This window comes from Perognathus longimembris, chromosome 9 (genome assembly GCF_023159225.1).
Source record: "Perognathus longimembris pacificus isolate PPM17 chromosome 9, ASM2315922v1, whole genome shotgun sequence".
Classification (NCBI taxonomy): Eukaryota; Metazoa; Chordata; class Mammalia; order Rodentia; family Heteromyidae; genus Perognathus; species Perognathus longimembris.
In genome coordinates, this window is record NC_063169.1 from 49,168,795 (window position 1) to 49,190,639 (window position 21,845).

Genomic DNA, 21,845 nt, shown 5'->3' on the forward strand with positions numbered 1-21,845 from the left:
TGTTTTCTCTTGTGGTTTGTTTCAATATATCTCAGTGGTGGTAATAATTAAATTAGTCAAACCATAGGAATATGCACAGTGGCTGTACATTGCTCTAAGCATTCATCAAAGCTTTTCCTTTCATCTTTTTGTGTGTGTCAGTTGTGGGGCTTGAACTCTGGGCCTGGGAGCTGTCCCTGAGCTCTTCAACTCTACTACTTGAGCCACAGCAGCACTTTTGGTTTTCCAGAGGTTAATTGGAGATAAGAGTCTTACCAACTTTCCTGCCTGGGCTGGTTTTGAACTGCAATCCTCAGAACTCAGCCTCCTTAGTAACCAGGATCACAGGTGTGAGATGCCAGTGCCTAGATTTTCCTTTCATCTTTTGGAGATGCTTTCACTTTAATTATGAGGGTTTGGAGAAAGTGGAGATAGACAGATTAAGGTAATATGCTGTTCAGAATAAAATAAAATACTTCATTCTTTCTCTAAGACTGCTCTCTTTTTTAAAAAAAAAAATCTTAAGGAATATGCAAAGATAAAGGCTGAATGGCAAATGTACAGCCATACTATAGTAGTTGATACTGAGAATAACTACAGTAGCATCTATTGCATCTACAGTAGATCTACATCATATTAGAGTTAAATATTTCGTAAAAGTATTTAATACTGGCAAGTGAAACATTCAGGTGTAATATTCCATTCTTTTTTTTTTTTTTCTCAAAAGAACAGATGCATGAGCAATTCTGTAAGGAAATGTACCAATATGTCACAACAGCATCGAGATTAAATGCTTAGGTTTTTTCCTTGTTAATAGTTTGGTTTCCAAAGCAAATATTAACTTTGTAATAAAAAAATGTAATTACCTCTCAGATTTGACATGTGGGATTTTGACACAGAGAGGTCCAGTGTTCTGGGATAAGTTCAGTGAGCTCTTTACTTACAGCTGAACTCTTTCTAAAACAACATTCTGGCCAATCCTTGACTTTGAAAAAGGAGCTGGTGTGGGCCTTGAATAGACATCTTTGTGTAACTATTGGAATGTCTCACAACTGGTATGCAAATATGTTGGTATTTAGGACCTCCTTTAGAGGTCAGTAAACAAGGACAGCAACTGGGTTCCAGATTCACCAAAAGCTTTTGAGACTAGAAGCTTCCAGCCAGATAAGAAGAGGGAAATAATTCATGTAGCTTTGCATTGCCAGTTTCTCAGGAATAAAGTCAACTCTTAAACTGAATGAAAACCCAACTTTTATGTTATATGATGTATATATAATTTTTCACATCTTGAATGAGTACAATAAAAACGTGTAAACTTTTGTTAGATTGTACCAGATATTGTTGAAGAAAAAAATGACCAGAATCTTTGCCAAAATCTTGCCGTTTTTGGCAAGAGTACAGTCTTGTTCCCCATTGGCAAGAACTTTCATTATTTTTAAAAATATTGCATATGGGGGCTGGGGATATAGCCTAGTGGCAAGAGTGCCTGCCTCGGATACACGAGGCCCTAGGTTCGATTCCCCAGCACCACATATACAGAAAACGGCCAGAAGCGGCGCTGTGGCTCAAGTGGCAGAGTGCTAGCCTTGAGCGGGAAGAAGCCAGGGACAGTGCTCAGGCCCTGAGTCCAAGGCCCAGGACTGGCCAAAAAAAAAAAAAAAAATTTAAAAAAAAATATTGCATATGTTCTTTTTATCCTCTGCTTATCTATTTAAAATGTTCTTAATTATTTCTTTTCTTTTTTGCCAGTCCTGGGGCTTGAACTCAGGGCCTGAGCACAGTCCCTGGCTTCCTTTTGCTCAAGGCTAAAATTCTACCACTTAGCCATAGTACCATTTCTGGCTTTTTCTGTTTATGTGGTTTTAAGGAATCGAACCCAAGGCTTCATGCATGCTGGGCAAGCACTCTACCACTAGACCACTTTCCTAGCTCCTAATTATTTTTTTATGGTAAGTCAGGATTTAGATCTTGCCATTCTTTTGCCTTACAGTTCTAGTAAAGCAAGGTTGGTTTGATTTTTTTTCCATGTTATTACTATGAATAAGCAAATTTGTTCACTGCTGAACAGACTTTCAAAATCATTTTTCCCCTTATCACCTTTTGTATTTCCTGAAGTTAATAATGACTTTGTAGTTTTTTTCTTAAATTTTTCTGTTTTCTTATTAAAATTGACAAGTTCTCCAGTTGACCTGATGTGTTTTGAGTCAGAAACTACAGTCAGACTAACTGTAGTTTTTAGCAGTTAGTCTTCACTTCTTTTGTTCTTGGGCTTTCTTCCCACATTTCAGGCAGGCTCTTGTACTAGCTGGAGTGGAAAGACTGCCTTCACAGAGCTTTCATCTTGAGATTTCTCTTTGCTAATAGACTTGTTTTTATATCATTTTCCTCCAAAGCACAAGGTATTATCACATATTTTGTTTGGCCTGGTATACTATTACCTTGTTGAAACATCTCTTGTGTGTCTTACTAAAAATAGGTGTTGGGCAAGGAGATGCCAGCCCTCTGGCTTTATATTTGCTTCATATTGTACCTCAGTCCCATATTCTACATAGAGAACCATTTCCTTTCAGATAATGCCTGCATCATACTTCTGCCTCCTCACCTCCAACATTGTTTTGCACCTCTAAGTCCATTTTGATTTCTTTTATCTGGGTCCTGGGCCTCTGGTCTCTGGCATTTGTCTAACAATAGGCCCTCATCTCATTGTCTGATGCCTATGTGATGGTATTTTATTTGTCAGGTTAGTGTCTTTGTCACTCTGAAGCCTCACATCCAGTTTCAGGAAATGTTTTCTCATTGTGTTTTTGAAAATTTCCTCTTATTTTCCCTTGCTTTTCAGAAGTCCTGCTACTCTGCTTTTGACAGTTGAACTAATCTTCTTTCTTTTCTTGTGCTTCACTCACTTTTATTTCCCTAAGTACTGTTTGCTTAGAGATACCTATTTTAGTTTCCAAAGCTTCTATCATATTTTTTGTTAAACCTGTGATTGGCTCCCTACTCCTTCATGTCTTTCTCTCTCTCTCACTGTTTAGCCCAAGGTAACCAAAAACTCACAGTACTCCTAACTTAACCTATGTATGATTACATACATCTTGTGAGGATTAAGTTTGCTTATTATAGTTGAGTTTTATAAGATTTAGTTGGTTATCTCCAATAACAGGGATGAGTTATATGAATATCCAGTAAAGCTCGAACGAAGTTGAATTGGGAATAGCAAGGTCAGAAAACATAGATTTTTATACTTCAAGCAAAAGAGATTATGTTTTACCATGATTGGTTGGTAATTACAATCATCTAAACTGACTTTAATGCCAAAAATTATAATTCATTGTTTATTGGTAGCATTGATGTCACAAATTTCCACTTTCAGAAAATTATCATGAGCATCACTCTCGTTGTTACTTGAATATCCCTTCTAATCATAAGAAAAGAAAGAGCTATTATTTAAGCCAACTTTCTGAAGTGATATTTTATATTCAATGTATGTGAATGATGAGTGATTTTATTTCCAATTCTTGGATTTTGGGCCTGGTTACCTCTCTAACTAGCTGTACATAAGCTGGCCAGTTACTCTCTGTCTCCTCTCCTTTTTAAGATTATATCCATAATATAAAAAGCCCCATCCTATGGGGCTTTGATTTCAAGAGAATGGATTTCTACGCTTGAGAGAGTGTATTCATTATGTATCTTATTATATGTACCTTCAATCACTACAATTCACCTTATTAATGTAGCATAACTCCCAAAAGTCAACGATCTGGTTACTTCTTATGGTTTCTACTTCTGTGAATTATTTTAAATGTTGATTGTTATTGTCAAATAGCTCTTTAGAATTATCTTACCGGTTCTTAACTGGGTTTTTTGTTTGTTTTGGTTTTTTTAAAGATATCATGTCTCCAGGTTTATAGTCCAGGCTGCCCCTGAATTCATGATCCTCCAGATTCAGTCTCTTAAGTGTTGGGATTACAGGTGTACTCAACCACACTGATTGGCTTGATAATGAGCCATTTATATGTAGTTGTCATCATTTTCTTGGGTTTTTGTCTTTTTATATTAATCCATGGTGTTTAAGAAGTTAAGGAATGTCTTGTTACTTACAGTAACTATGTTTTTCAAGTTTCTTATGAGTTTTCCATCTTGCTTTGGTGATATTTGTCACTGAAGCTTTACATTTTTCTTTAATCAAATTGGTAAGTCTTTTATGGGTTTAAGTTTAGTCTCTTACTATGAGTACAAGTAAGTTCACTGATGCATTTTTCTAAGCTGTTTATTGTTTAGCTTTCAATGTTTGGAATTTTATTTATTTGGCATCTGTTGCCTTATATGGAATGAGAGAATCATAGACTTTAAAAAACTAATCGTCCAACATGATTTAAAAGGGAAATATATAAAGCATTTCAGTAGATCTTTTTATTAGCGGAGGTAAAAAGAAAGTATGTATATAATACCTAATACCAGGTAGATTGTGACTAAAAGAACAATGGCCTCTTTACATGATGTCCATTAAAAATATTAATAGTGACTATCTTATAACCTATCTTTGAGAGATGCTATAATTACTTACAAGAAGGGTATTTTATCAATTGCATGTTTCTAGTACCTTATTGGATTTTGTTTTTTAAAGCTTTGCTTTATATTTTCTTGAAAGTACTTCCTCTCCATTCCTCCCTCTTATCTCCCCCCTCCCCAGATTTTTTTATTACTTCAATAGTATTTATTGGGTGTGTGGTATTGATTTCATTTGAAGATGCTATAACTCGGTTCCTGTACTCAAGTGGCTCAGTATTGAAAGACACTGACCCAGCAGTGCCTCTGTTAGGGATTTATAGGTGGTTAATTTATTGAAGGGATTCAGAAGTGCCTTTTGCTTTGTACTGTGATTGAAGTATTTTAAATAATTGAAATTGTTTATGGAGTATTAAACTTCCTGTGATAAGTTAGAAGAAAATGCAGAAGATTATACTGTGAGCACAGATGTTACTGTCAGAATTTTTATGACTGTTGTTGTCCCTTGGGTGTCCAGGTTCACTTTGATGGCTGGAATGCTTGCTATGACTACTGGATAGATGCAGATTCTCCTGATATTCACCCTGTGGGCTGGTGTTCCAAAACCGGACATCCTCTTCAGGCACCTTTGAGTAAGAGACACAAGATAACTTGACAAATGCTTTCATTCTCTTGTGTGGTTTGCATAATTTCTCTTTTTCTTTCTTTCTTTGAGAGACAGATATAAACCTTTAATTAATCAAATGTATCAGGTGTTCATGGGCCCATCATATCCTGTTTTGTTTTTTTTTAAAACCATTTTTTTCCAATATCATATTGGACAAGAGGAAGGCTGGGTTTTATTGTGACATTTCTCCTTATATATACAAGGTATCCTGATCCACCTCACCCCTTCTGTCACTCTCTCGCCTCTCCTCCCATCTCACAACAATTGCAGCACATTTTATTGTGCTATGTTGATATAGAACAACAAACTAGTTCAACTGTATTCCTCTTCAGTCACCCTCATTAGCCCCATCACCTGTATAGGTTTTTTTATACTTTCTCTTTCTCTTCCTTCTACTGTATGTTTCTCCTCTTTGTAATTCTTCTTATTATATGTTCATAGTCATTATAATTTTATAGCCACAAAAATTGCCACATGAAAAAATAAAGCATGCATAGCTACTTGTTTACTTTTATCTTGAAGTAAACATTGTCTTCATAAGTAGTGAATTGTTGGAAGATAATTTGTCAGACTATTAAAGTTCAGTGTATCAATTTCACTATCCTTATAGTAACTTTTTATTGTAGCTTTGCACCCACCATGGGTTGGAGGGGGAGTGGGGGAAGGCAGGAGAAACTATGAAATAAATCTCCTTATTTATTACTGCTAATACCTGTATGTGAACCTACAATTCTGTCAATACAAATTTTAATTAAATTAAATTTTAAAATAGATATGTAAAGAATCTACCATGTTCTCAATTTGGGGGAATATTGATTTTATAGAAAGAAGTATAGTAAATGCAACATTCTCTCCTTAAGTTTGAACTTCTTCCCTGTCTAGTTGCTTCATTTCTGTATGTTATATGCACACCGGGTACTGTACAATGACACATGCACATAGTAGTCAGTGCAGCACATCTAGGAAACAAAAAATACCATTGAAACCAGTCGTAGGTAAGTATAAGGCATCCCATAGAATATATACTATGCAGCAGCCATAAAACATATTAATATTGTCACAAATAATATGTAAGATGATGTAAAAACCAAGGGAGACCATTCCAAACAGCACGTCTGTGTTCACCCTTATGGTTGGCAAAAAATAAATTAAGCCAAATACTTAATATATGTGTAACATAAATATGTATTTGTACCTGATTACTTAGCGTCACATCCGTGAGTGAGCATCTGCATCTGCATGGTCAGGAAGAGGGAGGTGAGGGCTGGAAGTAAAAGCCTGCACACTCTGTAGTGTGAGGACTTTCACAGTAGTTGGGTATTCATGTGCAGTTTTTGTCACTTGACAAAAATTATTTAAATCTTTCTCATTTAGTCAGATTTGGCCTCTCATATATGGATCTTTTTAGGGAGAGGTATCATTCTGTGTGAGTGTGTGAGTGTGTGTGTGTGTGTGTGTGTGTGTGTGTGTGTGTGTGTGTATGTCAGTCCTAGGGCTTGAACTCAGAGCCTGGGTGCCATTCCTGAGTGTGTTGGGGAGGAAGGGGAAGTTCAAGGCTAGTGCTCTACCACTTGCACAACACCACTTCCTGCCCCCCCCTTTTTTTTCTTGGTGGTGGTAACTAGAGATAAGTCTCACAGACTTTCCTGCTTGAGCTGGCTTCAAACCACAATCCTCATGTCTCAGCCTTCTGAGTAGCAAGGATTACAGGGGTGCGCCACTAGCACTTGGATTCTAATTTATGAGGTTTTCTGTTTGTTTGTTTTGTCTTGCCAGTCCTGGGGCTTGAACTCAGGGCTGGGGCACTGTCCCTGAGCTGCTTTTTGCTCAAGGCTAGCACTCTACCACTTGAGCCACAGCACCACTTACAGATTTTTTCTGCTTATGTGGTACTAAGGAATCAAACCCCGGGCTTCATGCATGCTAAGCAAGCATTCGACCATGAAGCCACATTTCCAGCCCCTAATTTATGTTTTGAAAGATTATACCGAAGTATACTATTTCACTACAGAAGAAAGATAAATGGTTGTGAACAGAGTCATTAGGATTTTTTTAAAAGAAGAACATTTAAGATTGTTTTGATTTTTACAGGCCAACTTGTTTTTCTGTTTCTATGTATTGATTTCATAATTGAATATTTAGAAATTCTTTTTCTTTTTTATTCTGACCCTAGATATTTAACTTGTACAACCATCTGCTTAACTTTTGGCACCTTCTTTCTCTTTTTCTTTCCTATAGGCTCTGCGGAATTAATGGAGCCTTCAGAAAGTGGAGGATGCTCAACTCTAGGGTGTAAAGGGATTGGCCATTTTAAGAGAGCAAGGCACCTGGGCCCTAACAGGTTTGTGCTCGCACCTCTAACATACATAAGAATTTCACACATGGTCACAGAGGGATCCCTTGCCCTTTAAGTCTAGAACAGGACTTCCTCGTATGTAAACAGATGGGGACTGATTTTACATTCAGTTTCAGAAGAAATATGGTTACGATAGAGAACGTATAAAAATGAAGGTTGTATCTAAAGTTAAATCTTTCCAGAAGAAAATGTATTCACGGTTTAAAATAGATTTACTCTAGCTATGCCTTTCTTGGAAGCCCTGACTAGTTTTACAGATACATGGCTTCTGAAATGATTAATTTGAGTTGGCCATTAATAGTGAGAAGAAGTTAAAAAATTATTTGGTAAGAGTACTATGTGATCGAATGACAGTATGTTTTGGATAGTAAGGGATAAGATTATTGTGGATAGTGGAGATATTTAAATAATGCTCATACTTAGTCAACCATAAACATGTAACAGTCAGAAAGAATTCCCTCAGTATTTTTTCTCTTACTCTTGTTTTTTGTTTTTGTTTTTTGGCCAGTCCTGGGGCTTGGACTCAGGGCCTGAGCACTGTCCCTGGCTTCTGTTTGCTCAAGGCTAGCACTCTGCCACTTGAGCCACAGCGCCACTTCTGGCCATTTTCTGTATATGTGATGCTGGGGAATTGAACCCAGGGCCTCATGTATACGAGGCAAGCACTCTTGCCACTAGGCCATATCCCCAGCCCTTTCTCTTACTCTTATGTCACTTGCAAAGGAAACAAAACACTTAAATATGATATATTATTTAAATGATTTGGAGATCTTTGTAGACATTTTTTAAATACCAATGGAATTACAATAAATTACTGTGATTTAGCTGGAATTTTTTAAGGAACAGAAGCATACCATTTGGTTATGTATGTAAACAGTAATTTCTCAGTGCAAGTGTAAACATGCTAATTGGATTGCCCACTAAGAAAAAACTGACTTCTCATCCAGCCAGTTTTATAGGGTGGGAATTTAGATCTTTAAAATTTCACCTCCTTTTGCTCAAAAAATTAATGGGAACTGTAAATTTGTGTAATTACTTTCTCTGGATGCAGTTGTCTCTTTCATTTCTGCAACCTCAGTCCTGCTTATCTTCCTTTTGCAGTGTTCTTCCCTCGTTGTTATGAGGTTCAGTAGGTTCCAGAACAAAAGGACATTATGGTGATTCCACTTAAAAATCCTTTTTATTGCAAATGGAAACTTACAAGACTCATTGAAACTGAGTTAAAAATGTTGCCTCTTTTGACATTGCTAAATAGTGGCTAGTGAAGGCAACTGACTGACTTTTAGATCAGTATGTAAGTGTAAGTGCGAGAAGTACTTCATGAGTCTGCTAAATTCCAGGGCATGTTCAGAAACCATGGAAAATACTCTTTTTTCCAATAAATATTTTTGAAGAGCAGCTTTTCAACAAGCCAGGTAACATTGAGCATTTATTTACTGTGTTAGGGATTATACTAATTGCTTTCCATATGTTGAATAGCTTTCAGAACAAGCCTTTGGTGCAGGAATTGTTACTTCTTACAAGCTTTGATGAGGCCATAGAAATACTGGATAGATTTAAATTTACTTTACCTAACAGCTGGTGGAGGTGGGGGAGCCTGGTATAGCTTGAGGGTCTGATCTTTCCTTTTTGTTTCCTTTTGCCCCTTTATTTTTTAGATTAGAATATTAATTGTACAGAGGGATTTAGTTGTAATATTTCCATACATTCATTCTTCGATCAAAATTATCTCCTCTCTTGCCCCTTATTACTCTTTTTCAAGCAATTAGAATGGGTTTCATTTTTCTATTTTCATACATATGTATAAAATCTTTCCATCCTATTGATCCACCACCTTTTTCCTTTCACTATCCCTTCTCCCACCAATTCCTCCCCCAGTTCACTTTTCCTCTGCCCCTAGCTGTACACTTGAATCATTCTTTTTAGTTTTAGGTATAGATTCCCCAAATGACATTGAACATGGGATATTTCTCTTTCTCAATCTGGTTTATTTCACTTAATATGGTTTACGATTTAATTGTATTGCAAAGGACTTTATTTCATTCTTTTTTTGCTGAAGAATATAATACTCCATTATATACATGGAATTGATGTACCATGTTTTCCGTATCCTTTTACAGAGGCAGACTCCATAGTTTTGTTCTTGACCTCTCCCTCTGCCTCTCAGCACTTTGCTCTATGAATCAGTCACAGCCTCAGATTTCAGACTCATGTATTTACTTATAGAATACATGCTTTAGCCAACATGTAAGACAGAAAACAGTAATTAAAACTGAAGTTTTGCATATGGACCTTTCTCCTATATAATCCTATCACGTTCATTAGACTGAAGGTGATTTGCTCAAATTGTGAAGGAAAAGAATAACTACAAACATAAAAACCCCTAGGTGAATGAATGGTGACAGTATGTTACTGGGATGCAATTGAGTATTTAAAATTTTGACTTGGTGTTCTGGAAAAAGAACCCACTTGGTAGTGATGTGCATGATCTCTGTAGAGTGATGTGCTTGAAGTCTCTGGCAAAGTTTGTTTGGTGCTGGGTGACAGCCATGTCCCCTCCCAATGTCACCACCACTCTTCAGGGCTGCCTTTCTCTCAAATGTTCAGGTGAACCTCGAAGGTCCTCAGCTGGGCCACTTGTCTTTCAGTTTTGAAGGTTGTCTTTCGGGCATTTCTCCATAGGTACAATGTTGTTCAGGAAGTGGAGAAAACTATGAGTGATTCAGGGAAGAGTTCATGGGGAATGTGGTAAAGAAGTTCTTCCAGAGTAAATGGAGCCATACTAGGAAATTCCTCATTTATCTATCTATCTATCTATCTATCTATTTATTTATCTCTTTCTTTTCTTTGTTTTTCTTTTTTTTTTTTTTATTTGCCAGTCCTGGGGCTTGGACTCAGGGCCTGAGCACTGTCCCTGGCTTCTTTTTGCTCGAGGCTAGTACTGTACCAGTTGAGCCACAGCACCACTTCCAGCCTTTTCTGTATATGTGGTGCTGAGGAATGGAACCCAGGGCTTCATGCATGCTAGGCAAGCACTCTACCACTAAGCCACATTCCCAGCCCGGAACTCCTCATTTCTTGAAGAAAAGTAATTCGTATATTCTTGGCTGAAAGAGGAGCACTGATGAAGAAACTGTGTTCATTGTCCCATATAGGGCATAACTAGCACAGTCTGTGCCTTGGGCAGAGTGTGGACCAGGGTCTCTGAACAAAGGAATGCCATTCACCGAGCTAGTGGCAGGTTCTAGCTTCTGTCGAACAGCTGTCTGCCCTTAGCAGCTATTTCCTTCAACTCCTTAGCCCAGGCTGTCCTCTCTATAGCCCTCAACACTCCCTTCATGGCAGGGCATTAATCCTCAGCAGGCCCAGCCTGTTTTCCATTTCATTAGCAGACTTGTGGAATAGCTTGCTGCATCATGGATATTTTCTGAAAGGTTCATTTCACTGGACTTATTTCTGTCCTTGCTAAGAATGCTGTGTTTAGGAAAACATAATGAGAAAATTCTCTTTGGATTAATTTGCTGAGAAACTGCATAAATCAAAACATGCATTCTTTGCTTAGATAACAAGGAAAGTTGCTCTTTTAGCAAGAATAGTCAGTTTTATTATCACATAAGCGAAAGAATGTGTTTTGATGAGCATTTGTTCTTACTGCCTCTGAAGACTACAAATCAAAATTGATCTAAGAAGTGATAGAAACTGCACATGGGCCTCAATAATGCAGTATGAGAATGTGACCTTGTAAAATGTTGCAATACAAATCAGTGAGAGAGAGCTGGCTGTAGGTATGCTCTGCTCATTGCTATGGATGGATGTTCAGTGGCCAGCATGCTAATGACAACTGGTACAAGCAGTCATATGGTTGTGTCATGGTATTTCTCCTTGTCACTTTCCACTCATTTGGCCTATTGAGAGGGTAAAGAACAGGAGAGGGTTAAAAGAGAATTATGGATTATATAAATGTACATACTCTACATACCTAGTATCTTCAGAAGTACATTCTCTATGTAAAATTTATCTTGGGGATGTGAAACAAGAAAATGCAACAAGCCAGAGCATTTCTAACAACCTCCAAAAAACATTTCTGTGGTCTCTGGAATGTTTTATAAATGCCTAACTCTGGGTGCATGTATACCTGCCAGCTATGAGCAGGTTTTAAGTCAACATCCAACCTTTCAACACACACTGTTGGAGTGCCGGTTTTGGTCTCATTGCTTGAGACCAGTCAGGTGGGCCTGACTTCTGGTTTTTGGGTTTTTTGTTTTGTTTTGTTTTGTTTTTTGCCAGTCCTGGGCCTTGGACTCAGGGCCTGAGCACTGTCCCTGGCTTCTTTTTGCTCAAGGCTAGCACTCTGCCACTTGAGCCACAGCACCACTTCTGGCCATTTTTTATATATGTGGTACTGGGGAATCGAACCCAGGACTTCATGTATATGAGGCAAGTACTCTTGCCACTAGGCCATATTCCCAGCCCGGTGGGCCTGACCTCTAAAGAGGCCCCTCTGGTATAAATAGAGTCATATAGGGATGGATATTGAGTGATCCTCAGAAAAGCATCTGCTTTCTCTGAGGACATATTGCCTCTACAAATAAGGTATGTAGTGGAACTTTTGATGCTGGGTTTTTTGTTTGTTATTGTTTTGCTCATGTTCTTTTACATAGTAGGGGTTAAGTGTCACTCTTCACCATTTTAAGCCATAGTAATGTGTAGGATGGATTAATGACTTCCTACGTTGGAAGTACTCAGATGTGACTCACACGTGTGACTCACATGTGTGACTCATTGAATCCTCTCAGCAGTCTGAGAATTGAGCAGAGCGTGCAGATGAGGAGAGGTCTGGATGGCTGAGTCAGTGCCCAGGATCTTACATTGGCAGAAGCAGGATGCAGCGCAGCCCTGAATGGCCCTGTGTCTCCTCTTAGCTGTGAGGCGCTCCTATAGAACAAGGGTGCCTGACAGAGCCTGTCTTTTGCTTTTGTCAAGACTGAGCATGAGATTGGCTACATGACCAATAAAGCTGGAGGTGTTGCCTGATTGCTTAAGAAAATATATTTACAGCCAGAAGGGTTTTTAAAGTGGCAGTGGAGAGCCATGGATAATATTGTTCTTTTATCATCTAATGTTCTTAACCAGTGTTTCCTAGGTAAAAGAGCTTCCTGAGTGGGAATAATGGGGCAAGTGTTTCTCTAAACAGCTAATATTGAATAATTTGTTAATGGAACAGGGTACAATATAATAACATCTTTAAAGGAAAATGTAAAGCTATCCCTGTGTGGAAGCTATCCTTCTGCTCTCGGAAGAATTGCAAAAGAGTGTGTGTGTGTGTGTGTGTGTGTGTGTGTGTGTGTGTGTGTGTGTGTACACCATAGAATATAGAGACTGAAAACTCAAGCTATATTTAGAAACTTAGCACATGATAATCAGAAACCAAATGAGAACTCAGAAAAAATGTTTTTCAAGATTCATATCCAGTTTCAAAAGTTAATAACCTTCCATACTAGAAGAAATATTGAACAAAATAATCAACATTTCCAATGTGATACAAACCACATCTTCTCCAATGCTCTTCTAAGTGATGACAGATACTGGAGTCATCCCTAACACCTTCAAAACTGATTTCTTATAGATTTCACTTATCTTAAAGGGTATTTCATGGGAGGGGATGAGACAGTGAAACTACCGGTTGGCTTTTTAAAAGCATCAAAATAAGCATTATTTTTCACAAAGTCTGTGAACTTGAGCCAATATTTCTCTGCACTGTAAAATTGGTGCTAGTTGGTTTTGATTATAGAAATAATGGTCTAAGGGGTAAATTCATCTAGACTTTGGGCATATAATAATGTACAATCCATATAAAACTGTGTCTGGTATAGAAAGCAGCTAGCAGCTCTTTCCTTGTAGTTGGTATCCAGATCATTTCCATTGCCTTGGATTATGAATATGGAAATTTTTTTGTTTGCTTGTTTTTTGTGCTCATACTGGGTTTGAACTCTGAACTTTTTTGCTCAAGGCTAGTGTTCCACCTTGAGCCACAACTCTGCTTCCAGCTTTTTGGTGATTAACTGGAGATAAAAGTCTCACTTTCCTGCCCAGACTGGCTTCAAACCACAATCCTTAGTTCTTAGCCTCCTAAGTAGCTCCAAATATAAACATAAGCTACTGACCCAACTGAATAAGGAAATTCTTTGATATTGTAAGCTACTGTTTCCAGATTGTGTAGCAGTAAAAACAAAGGAGAGTTCATGATCTGATTTTGCTAAGAACTAATTGTGTAACTAAAAATTGCCCTTAAAACCTCAGTTTTTCCATCTGTGGAACAAGCTTTATGAGAGGAAATGCTCACAATTTTTAAGGATTACAGTATGGCAAAGCAAGGAAAACATTTAGCCTGGGTAATAGGCTCGTTGTGTGATTTGGCCTGTTGTTTTCACCCTCATTTTGCAAATGAAAAAAGCAATCTCAGACATTGTACTTGCCTGATGTTGAGTAGAGAACCAGGCTGCAGAGGTCCACACATTTTAGGGGACTGTGTAACTCCTTTTCTCATCAGCCCCTTCAGGAGTTAGCTGTCTGTTCTCGCTACCCGGAGTTGGTTTGAGAATATGAGGCATGCAAACCTACATAACTTTTCTCAGGATTCAGACAGACAGTACAGACAGTATAAAAGCTACATATTCCCTTTCAGTGTATCTTTACTTACCCTTCAGGGCTGCAGTTGTTTCCCTATTTTGAATTGAGAATTTTAAATTCTTCTCTGGTTGGGCAATCATAAACAGAAGATATTTAGGCCATAAGTCCCCTTCTGTTCAGCATGTTTTGCCTCTTTCTAAGCTACCAAGTTTGCACATGGTGGTCTAGAGAGACATTCTTCATACACTTTCTCAACCAAACACATCCAGGTCACCATCATTACTTTTAGCGGGTGCCAGTTTTCTCCCATTGAAATCTCTCCATGAAGCATCCTCAGTGATTGTTTTCATTTTCTTTTTTTTTACGTTTTAGTGTGTACCTCCCTTCCTCCTTTTTTGAGATGGTCTTAGTATGTATATAGCCCAGGCTAGCCTTGAATTCACAATTGTCTTGTATCAGCCTTTTGAGTACTGAAATTACAGGCCTGTGCCACCACATTGGGCTAATTCTGGGTGGTCTATTTTACACTGGAAGTCAAACCTTCGCATTCTTCCAACATGAGGACTTCCTGGTGGCTTCAAATAGATACTGAAGTGAAAAATAAGAACTCCTGATTGTGTTCTACATGATGCTTTTCCTGTCCCAGTTTCTGAGTATGCCTTGTTCCCACACTCTAGCCAAGCCATCTTCTCTCACTCATTACACCAGGCCTTCTCTTCCATTTTCTGAAATACTCTTTTCTAAGTGTGAGTATGACCTTAGCACTATCTCCCTCACCTGCAGGGCTCTACCCAGATCCTTCTCTGGGGAAGCCCTTCCTTTCCTTCCATCAAAGCTTCCTGCTTCTTCTGTGTCTCACTATCCTACTTTGTTTATGGCGTTGGTCACACTGTGAAGGCATGTGATTTCTTATGCATAGGGTTATACATTGCCCATCTCCCCTTTTAACTTGTAGTTTTCCACATAAAATGCCTTTTTATGGAAGTTAGGAAGACTGAAATGTTATAGGTCAAAGAGCTCACTGCTTAATATATAGCAAATGTTCCATAATGATTACTAGTTGTTGTTTGATGTGTAATCAACATTATATATGTTTATAGCAACATGTAATCTGGTATTACTACCTTTTTCTTTTACTTAAAATGAAAATATGTGGCACATGTAGTTTAAAAAGATAAATGTTACATTTTTGGTTAGAAGATATCTGATAAATTTTGTAGACCATTAGAATTATCTGTAAGGATAGTCAGACTCTTCTTTCCTCTAATTCACTTGGTGAAAAGTCGATAGATACTGTTTAAAAATATTTCCCCTGCCATCATCAACATTGTATCATTAAAGAAAGGAACACATATGAAACAATATACTTTACTGAAGGTCCACAGCATTTCCAGATTTTAAAAGGTTTCCTCAAAACAGCATGTTGAGAAGTATTGAATGTAAGAAGACTTAGACACCGTGGCCCAATTGGAATAGTAAGGCTTAAGCCCAGACATCGGCTACCACTGCCAGTTTAACACTGAGTGGCCTTAATTTCCTCTGCTTAGGAAAAGGTTTGGTCATCTGAGTTGCCCTCCTGTAAGTACAGATGAAGGGAAATGCATTAGATGGGGCCGTTATTCAAGTTGGCCCCTGGTCCTTTTTCATATTAGAGGCAAGCTGAATTATACCCTATATGTATTTTCCTTGGATATCAGCTATAGGTGCAGATCTGGTGATAAGAATATTCTATGGAGGACCCTTCTTTCTTTTGTTTTGTTTTTTGTTTTTGCCAGTCCTGGGCCTTGGACTCAGGGCCTGAGCACTGTCCCTGGCTTCTTTTTGCTCAAGGCTAAGCACTCTGCCACTTGAGCCACAGTGCCACTTCTGGCCATTTTCTGTATATGTGGTGCTGCAGAATTGAACCCAGGGCTTCATGTATTTGAGGCAAGCACTCTTGCCCCTAGGCCATATCCCCAGCCCAGAACCCTTCTTTCTTTGGAAGGCAGTAGTGTTACAAAGGGAATTAAATAGAGCAGATCTGCTCTATTGACCAGATCATTGTTTCTCTAAGATTTCTATCACCAATCTCTTATGAGGTCTTAGCATTTCTGTCTTGGGCTGATTATTCTCACTGATTGCTATCAGTGCTACCCATCCATAGACAAGTCAAAGGTAATCCTTTTGTGACCATTTGTCAGTTTACAAGATTGTAGCGGGTTACCTTTTAAAATCTAGTACAAAGTCATATTTTCTAACAGAATATATTTAAATTATGTTTTAAACATCTCATATTTGATGTTTAATTGTACACAGACATATATAAATATGTCTAACAGGCTCAGTTCAGTTGTGGAGTTATATATTCTGTAGAGTATCATTTTAATAAGCAAGAAGTAAATATGGTCTAATGGAAGTTTTCTCCTTTCTTTTTCTCTTTTAATTTGTTAGTGCTGCCAACTGTCCTTATTCAGAAATCAACTTGAATAAAGACCACATTTTCCCAGACCGCCTAAGTGGTCAAATACCTCCAGCTGGTCCGACATTTCCAAGAACTAAAAGAGCAGACACAAATGAAAGCTCTTCATCTCCTGAAATCAGGTAATTAAAATGATGATATTCGCGTCGTTTGGCAGCCCTCTGATTGAAGAGGCTGTCCATCTCACTCAGATGTTTATGTTCTGTGGCAGCATTTTCTTGCAGGTTGCTGAAAACACACTTGAATGAATGTAAAGTGAGATGATGATGGTGGAAATTGGAACTTGAAAACTCCCTATCTTCTATCATGCCTCAACTTTTCCTAAAAAAACAGTCTTTAATGTGGAACCAGCTACTGTAGAGGACATTCATAATTCCAGCCGCTTAGGAAGCTGAGACAAGCAGATTGCTTGAGCCCAGGAGTTCTGCTAACAGATCCCTTCTTACTGAAACTTAAAGAGTAACCCAAGGCTGGAAACATTGTCTTAAGTAGGTTAAGAATGATCTTCTACTTGTTTCCCAACGCATTTCCTTCTCAGGAAAATACTGTACCTATTAGTAGTAGCAATAGTTAGTAACCGGTGGTCTTTATTTTTTGTCAGTCTTCGGGCTTGTACTCAGGGCCTGGACACTGTCTTTGAAGTCTTTTTGCTCAAGGCTAGCTCTCTACCACTTTGAGCCACAGCCTTCACTTCCAGTGGTGGTTAATTGGAGAGTCTCATGGACTTTCCTGCCTGGGCTGGCTTTAAACCATAATCCTCAAATCTCAGTCTCCCGAGTAGCTAGAGTTATAGGCATGAGCCACCAGCACCTTCCCAGCTTGGTATTTCCTTGTTCATTACATGTCTGTATTTTAATTTTATTGTTTCTTGGTTATGACAAAAGTAATCAGAGATATCCATGTCTAACTTGTGGAAGATGCTGATTGAGTCACAAGCTCTGCCTCTGCCCTGGGAATCCTTTTGAAGGAAGTCCATTAGTCATAGTGTGCAGAGGACTGGGTTTCTCTGCAACGCATCTCGGGAATTTGTCTTGCTATTTATTTAGCACTGAGCACTGTAAACTCATTTGATTTAACTACATCTTCTAAACCCTCAGTTTTCTTCTTCACCCATGACAAAGCTATGATTTCAATATATAAGAAATGGGAAAGAGCTGCCAGGTAGATTTTACAAGTGAGTATGTAGAATTCTTCCTCTCATTTCCAGTTCCATACTTGGAAGTCAGTATGCCTAGAGGTTAGAATAAAATGATTTGGAGGACAATGAATTTTCTGCTTAATTAAAAGTAGTTTAGTCCCTTAAAACCCAAAGGTAGTAAGTAATCCTCATATTATTAAAAGCTTCAGTTATTCCTGGCAGAAAAGTGAAACTTTTCTAAAAATAAATTGTCACTGATATGTGAAAAATCATTATTAAGCAACTTCTGGTGCTATAAGTGGGTATTATACAAGGATAATTCTTGTTTCTCATACATACTTTTTATGAAATGATACTTTCCTGGGAATATACTGTTGGAGGCAACCTTTTTTTAAAATTTAATTTTGTTGTCAAGGTGATGTACAGAGGGGTTACCGTTACTTACCTAAGGTTGTACATTTCTTGTCAAACTTTTTCTGTTAGTGCTTCTTACAGTTCTAAAGATTCATGAAGTAATGAGAGATGCTAAAGCAGTGGAGGTAAAAGTCTGTGATGAACTGAAATTACTTAGGTTTTCATTTGTTTGTTTTTTTTATCCTGTCAAACTTTAAAGCTTTGCCTGGTGTCGCATTTTCTGAGTATGGACGTCTAATCTCTAACGGTAGCTCTTCCCTCCACATAGTGGTGATTGAAAGCACAGCGCTCCACTGGGTCCAAACCTTAGCCTCCCTACCTGCCAGGTGTAGGACCTAAGATGAATTAATCAAGTTTTGCTTTGACTCTCAGTTTATGAGGCTTATATGAGATGAATATTGTAAATGAAAGCTCTTAGAATTATGGACAGTACATAAGAAGCACTAGATAATTAATTAATTTAATGATGTTTTTACTTGTATTATTCAAAGTAATATAGATTTCTTACTTGTTTCATAGTACAAGCTCAGTGTTACTTGTCCAAAATGCTTGGAAGCTGAAGTGATTCAGATTGCAGTGTGCCTTTTGTTTTGCTGTTGTTGTTTTTTGTGGATGGTGAGGGGAGTAGGTATTAGAATGGTTGTTCCTAATCTGAAATGGTCCATAATTCCTCTGGTTCTGCTTTTTAGAGCATGTTTGCATTACATTTTTTTTTCATTTAGAGACCTGCATTTCTTTTGTTCCTTAAGAGCAAAGGAATGGTTGAGCCAGTTTCACTAGCCAGGTTAAGTTTTGAATGGATTCCTCAAGTATGATGATTCTTGCAATGGGCCATTGTGTTGCTTTTCTTTTCTCATAATAATTTGGCCACTTGGATGAATTTCTTTTTCACTCTGGTTCTTAAAATTTTTATTTTTGATTTTTTTTTTAAATTTGCTAAAAATTTGAGTACCATTTTTTTTCATGCCTTTTTGCACTGCAGAAGCAACCCCTGAAACAAGGGTTTGATAGCTTGCAGGTGGTTTGCTTGGAAGGTAAATAAAATACATCCACAGGGAGTGAGGAAGGAAAGCAGAGGGGCAGAAGAAGGGAGAGCTAGAAGAAGCTTAGTTATCACACCAGTTACCCTCTCTCCATTAGCAGCAGAGAATCACCAGGGAAACTCTGGGATTCTATGTAAGCCACACATCTCAGACAGAGCTGCCCAGCATGGGGATAAGAAGCTGAACTATTCACATACCAATTTCCTTCCAAACCCTGAAGGAAGGCAGTGCACATAGGACTGGGGGACATTACCACTGAAGTGGTAACAGGTTGCTGGTATTATGGATAGGATGTTGATAGTAGTTACTGTACCATCCCATCACTCATTCACCTGATTCACATGCCAGACAATCCCCTTAAGGAGTGATATGCTGCTGTTGCTTTTGATTCACGATCTGATATAATGTAGCTAAGGAAAAAAAGATGAACAAGGAAAGCTACATGAGCATCCTTTTCATACTATAACATTATTTTTAGAAACATCTATTCAAGACAGGTATACAAGTAATGTAGCAGTAGTTCCCAACCTTGATTTTACATCCCATTCCTTACAATCTCTTTAACATTCAGACTTAGGATCCTGTCTCAGTCCATGAGAATCTTCCAGGCTAGAACTTGGAGTCCATATTTTAAATTTTTATTTGCCAATATATCTCCCTTTCCCTTGCTGAGTACTTATACTTTTATTTCTTACCACGACTTACAAAAGTCCTTCATTGTCTGGCTCTCCTGCATTACTAACCATGTGGTTCAGTCAGCCTGATGCTGAAACCTCACTTTTCCCTCTTCCTAGAACCTCTGCCTTTTAGCTGATTTCTCACCTTTCAGGTTGCAGACTTACTGTCCTTTCCTCAGGAAAGCTTGGGGATCCTCCACAGTGTAGATCGAGTCCCCAATTACTTGTTTCATAGCACACATTGAAGTTATATTCATCTTCAGTTAAATCTCCTTACAATTTTAACTTTGAAAGGTGACCATTTTACAAAGGAGTGATTACTACATCATGAGATAAATTGTCCAACCATGTAGTTGTACTTAATACAAGTACAGTAATGTTTCCTTAATCTGTTGTTTACCTTCCTGGCCTCCATAGATAACGATACTAGCAAAGTAGTGACATCGTTATGGCACAGCCAGGATATTGGATATGTCTGCATCTCACTGACTGAAGAGAAGTAGAGAGCCATAGGATTAATGTCCTAGAATTCTGATATCTGGGACGCAGGGTGTTTTTACTGGCAAGCTCTGGCCCACATCTGGATGGTTCCCCCTTTCAGGAATTTTGTAACTGTGCTGAAAAATTAGACCTGTTTTTCTAGAAACCTGTCAAGTGGGTATGAGCAAATCCACTGTGCCTGTCCTTAATAAGAACACGTATATTTCTCTGTGTGTCTTTACAAAATTCTGTGTTTCGACCTTAGATTTGCATTCTAACTATTTGTGGTGCTTGTTAAAGTGTGGCTTTGGGACACCATTGCCACAGATACCAGTGGCAGGTATATCTCAGGAATCCCTCATGTATATCAAGCACTGGTGAAAGGTGCAAGTGAGCTCTGTGTTGGACTTTGGGAATCACTCCTGGTTCCACTCCTAAGTGGAAGCATCAGACATCTATCTTACACAATCTCTGAAGTCTTCTTCTCATGAAGTCTGTTCTACACTGCTGTAGTTGTTTTCTAATTTAGGTGCTATCTCTACTAATCCCCAACCCCAACATGCCTGCCACCAGTGATTTACACCTATTGTTCATAGCTACTTGGGAGGCTGAGATTAGGAGGATCAGAAGTTGAGGCCAACCCAAGCAGAAAAAGTTCTAGAAATCCATTGTCAACTACTAGACAGGCATGGTGGTGCATGCTTGTCAAAGTCTTAGCTACATGAAGTCTGAGATTGAGAAGACTGTGGTTCTAGGCCATCCTGGGCAGAAAAAAAAAATCCCTGAGATTCCATCTCAGTAGAAGAAACTGGGTACACTGACATGTGGTGTTTGGAAAGTGTAGTATAAGTGGATTTCAGTCTAGTCGTGTACCTCATCAGGAAGCAAGACCCTGTCCCAAAACTAGCCAATGCAAAAAAGTGCTAGAGACATGACTCCGCAGGAGAGTGCCTGCTTAAAAAGTGCTAAGTCCCAAGTTCAAACCCCATTACATCCTAGTGTTTTAAGCTCCCATGTTATTTAATTCTGCTTACACTAACCACAGAAATACAATAAAGCATCTTTCAGATGCCTGCCAAATGCTTTCATTACCTTGTAAGGCTTATTGCTAAACTAATCTATTGAAGCAGTTCTGTTGTGCCGTTCTTTGTAAGCCATCAAAATGGCTTCTCAGTCGTAGGCCCAGTGTTCCTACTCCTGAGAAATATGGAGAGCTCGTTGCTGCCATCAATCTGATTTATGTTTTTCATGCAAATCCAATTTTGCCAGTCACACCAAGAGCCCATCTGTACCCTATTAAACAGATGGGAAAATGAGCTTAAAATAAAATACAGAACTACAGTATAAGCATATATACATCTATTTACTTGGCCAAACTGTTGCACCAAGCAGAACAGAATTAATTTAGAGCCACAATTCTAAAAGATTGGGAGACTTAATTAGTTGTCTTGGGGAACCTGGCTTTGCCTCTGGAGGTTTTCCAAGCCTGAGGGGTTG

At 38.3% G+C, this 21,845-nt stretch overlaps 1 protein-coding gene across 4 annotated transcripts in view; it reads left to right on the forward strand.

Annotated features, from left to right (window-relative positions):
- L3mbtl3 (L3MBTL histone methyl-lysine binding protein 3) overlaps positions 1-21,845 on the forward strand; it is a 114,291-nt gene that overhangs the window by 72,103 nt on the left and 20,343 nt on the right. For all 4 annotated transcript variants that reach the window (XM_048354068.1, XM_048354066.1, XM_048354067.1 and 1 more), the window contains 3 exons: positions 5,003-5,117; positions 7,391-7,493; positions 16,569-16,718. In XM_048354068.1, the coding sequence (XP_048210025.1) occupies positions 5,003-5,117; positions 7,391-7,493; positions 16,569-16,718 (368 nt within the window). The remainder of the gene's footprint in view (positions 1-5,002; positions 5,118-7,390; positions 7,494-16,568; positions 16,719-21,845) is intronic.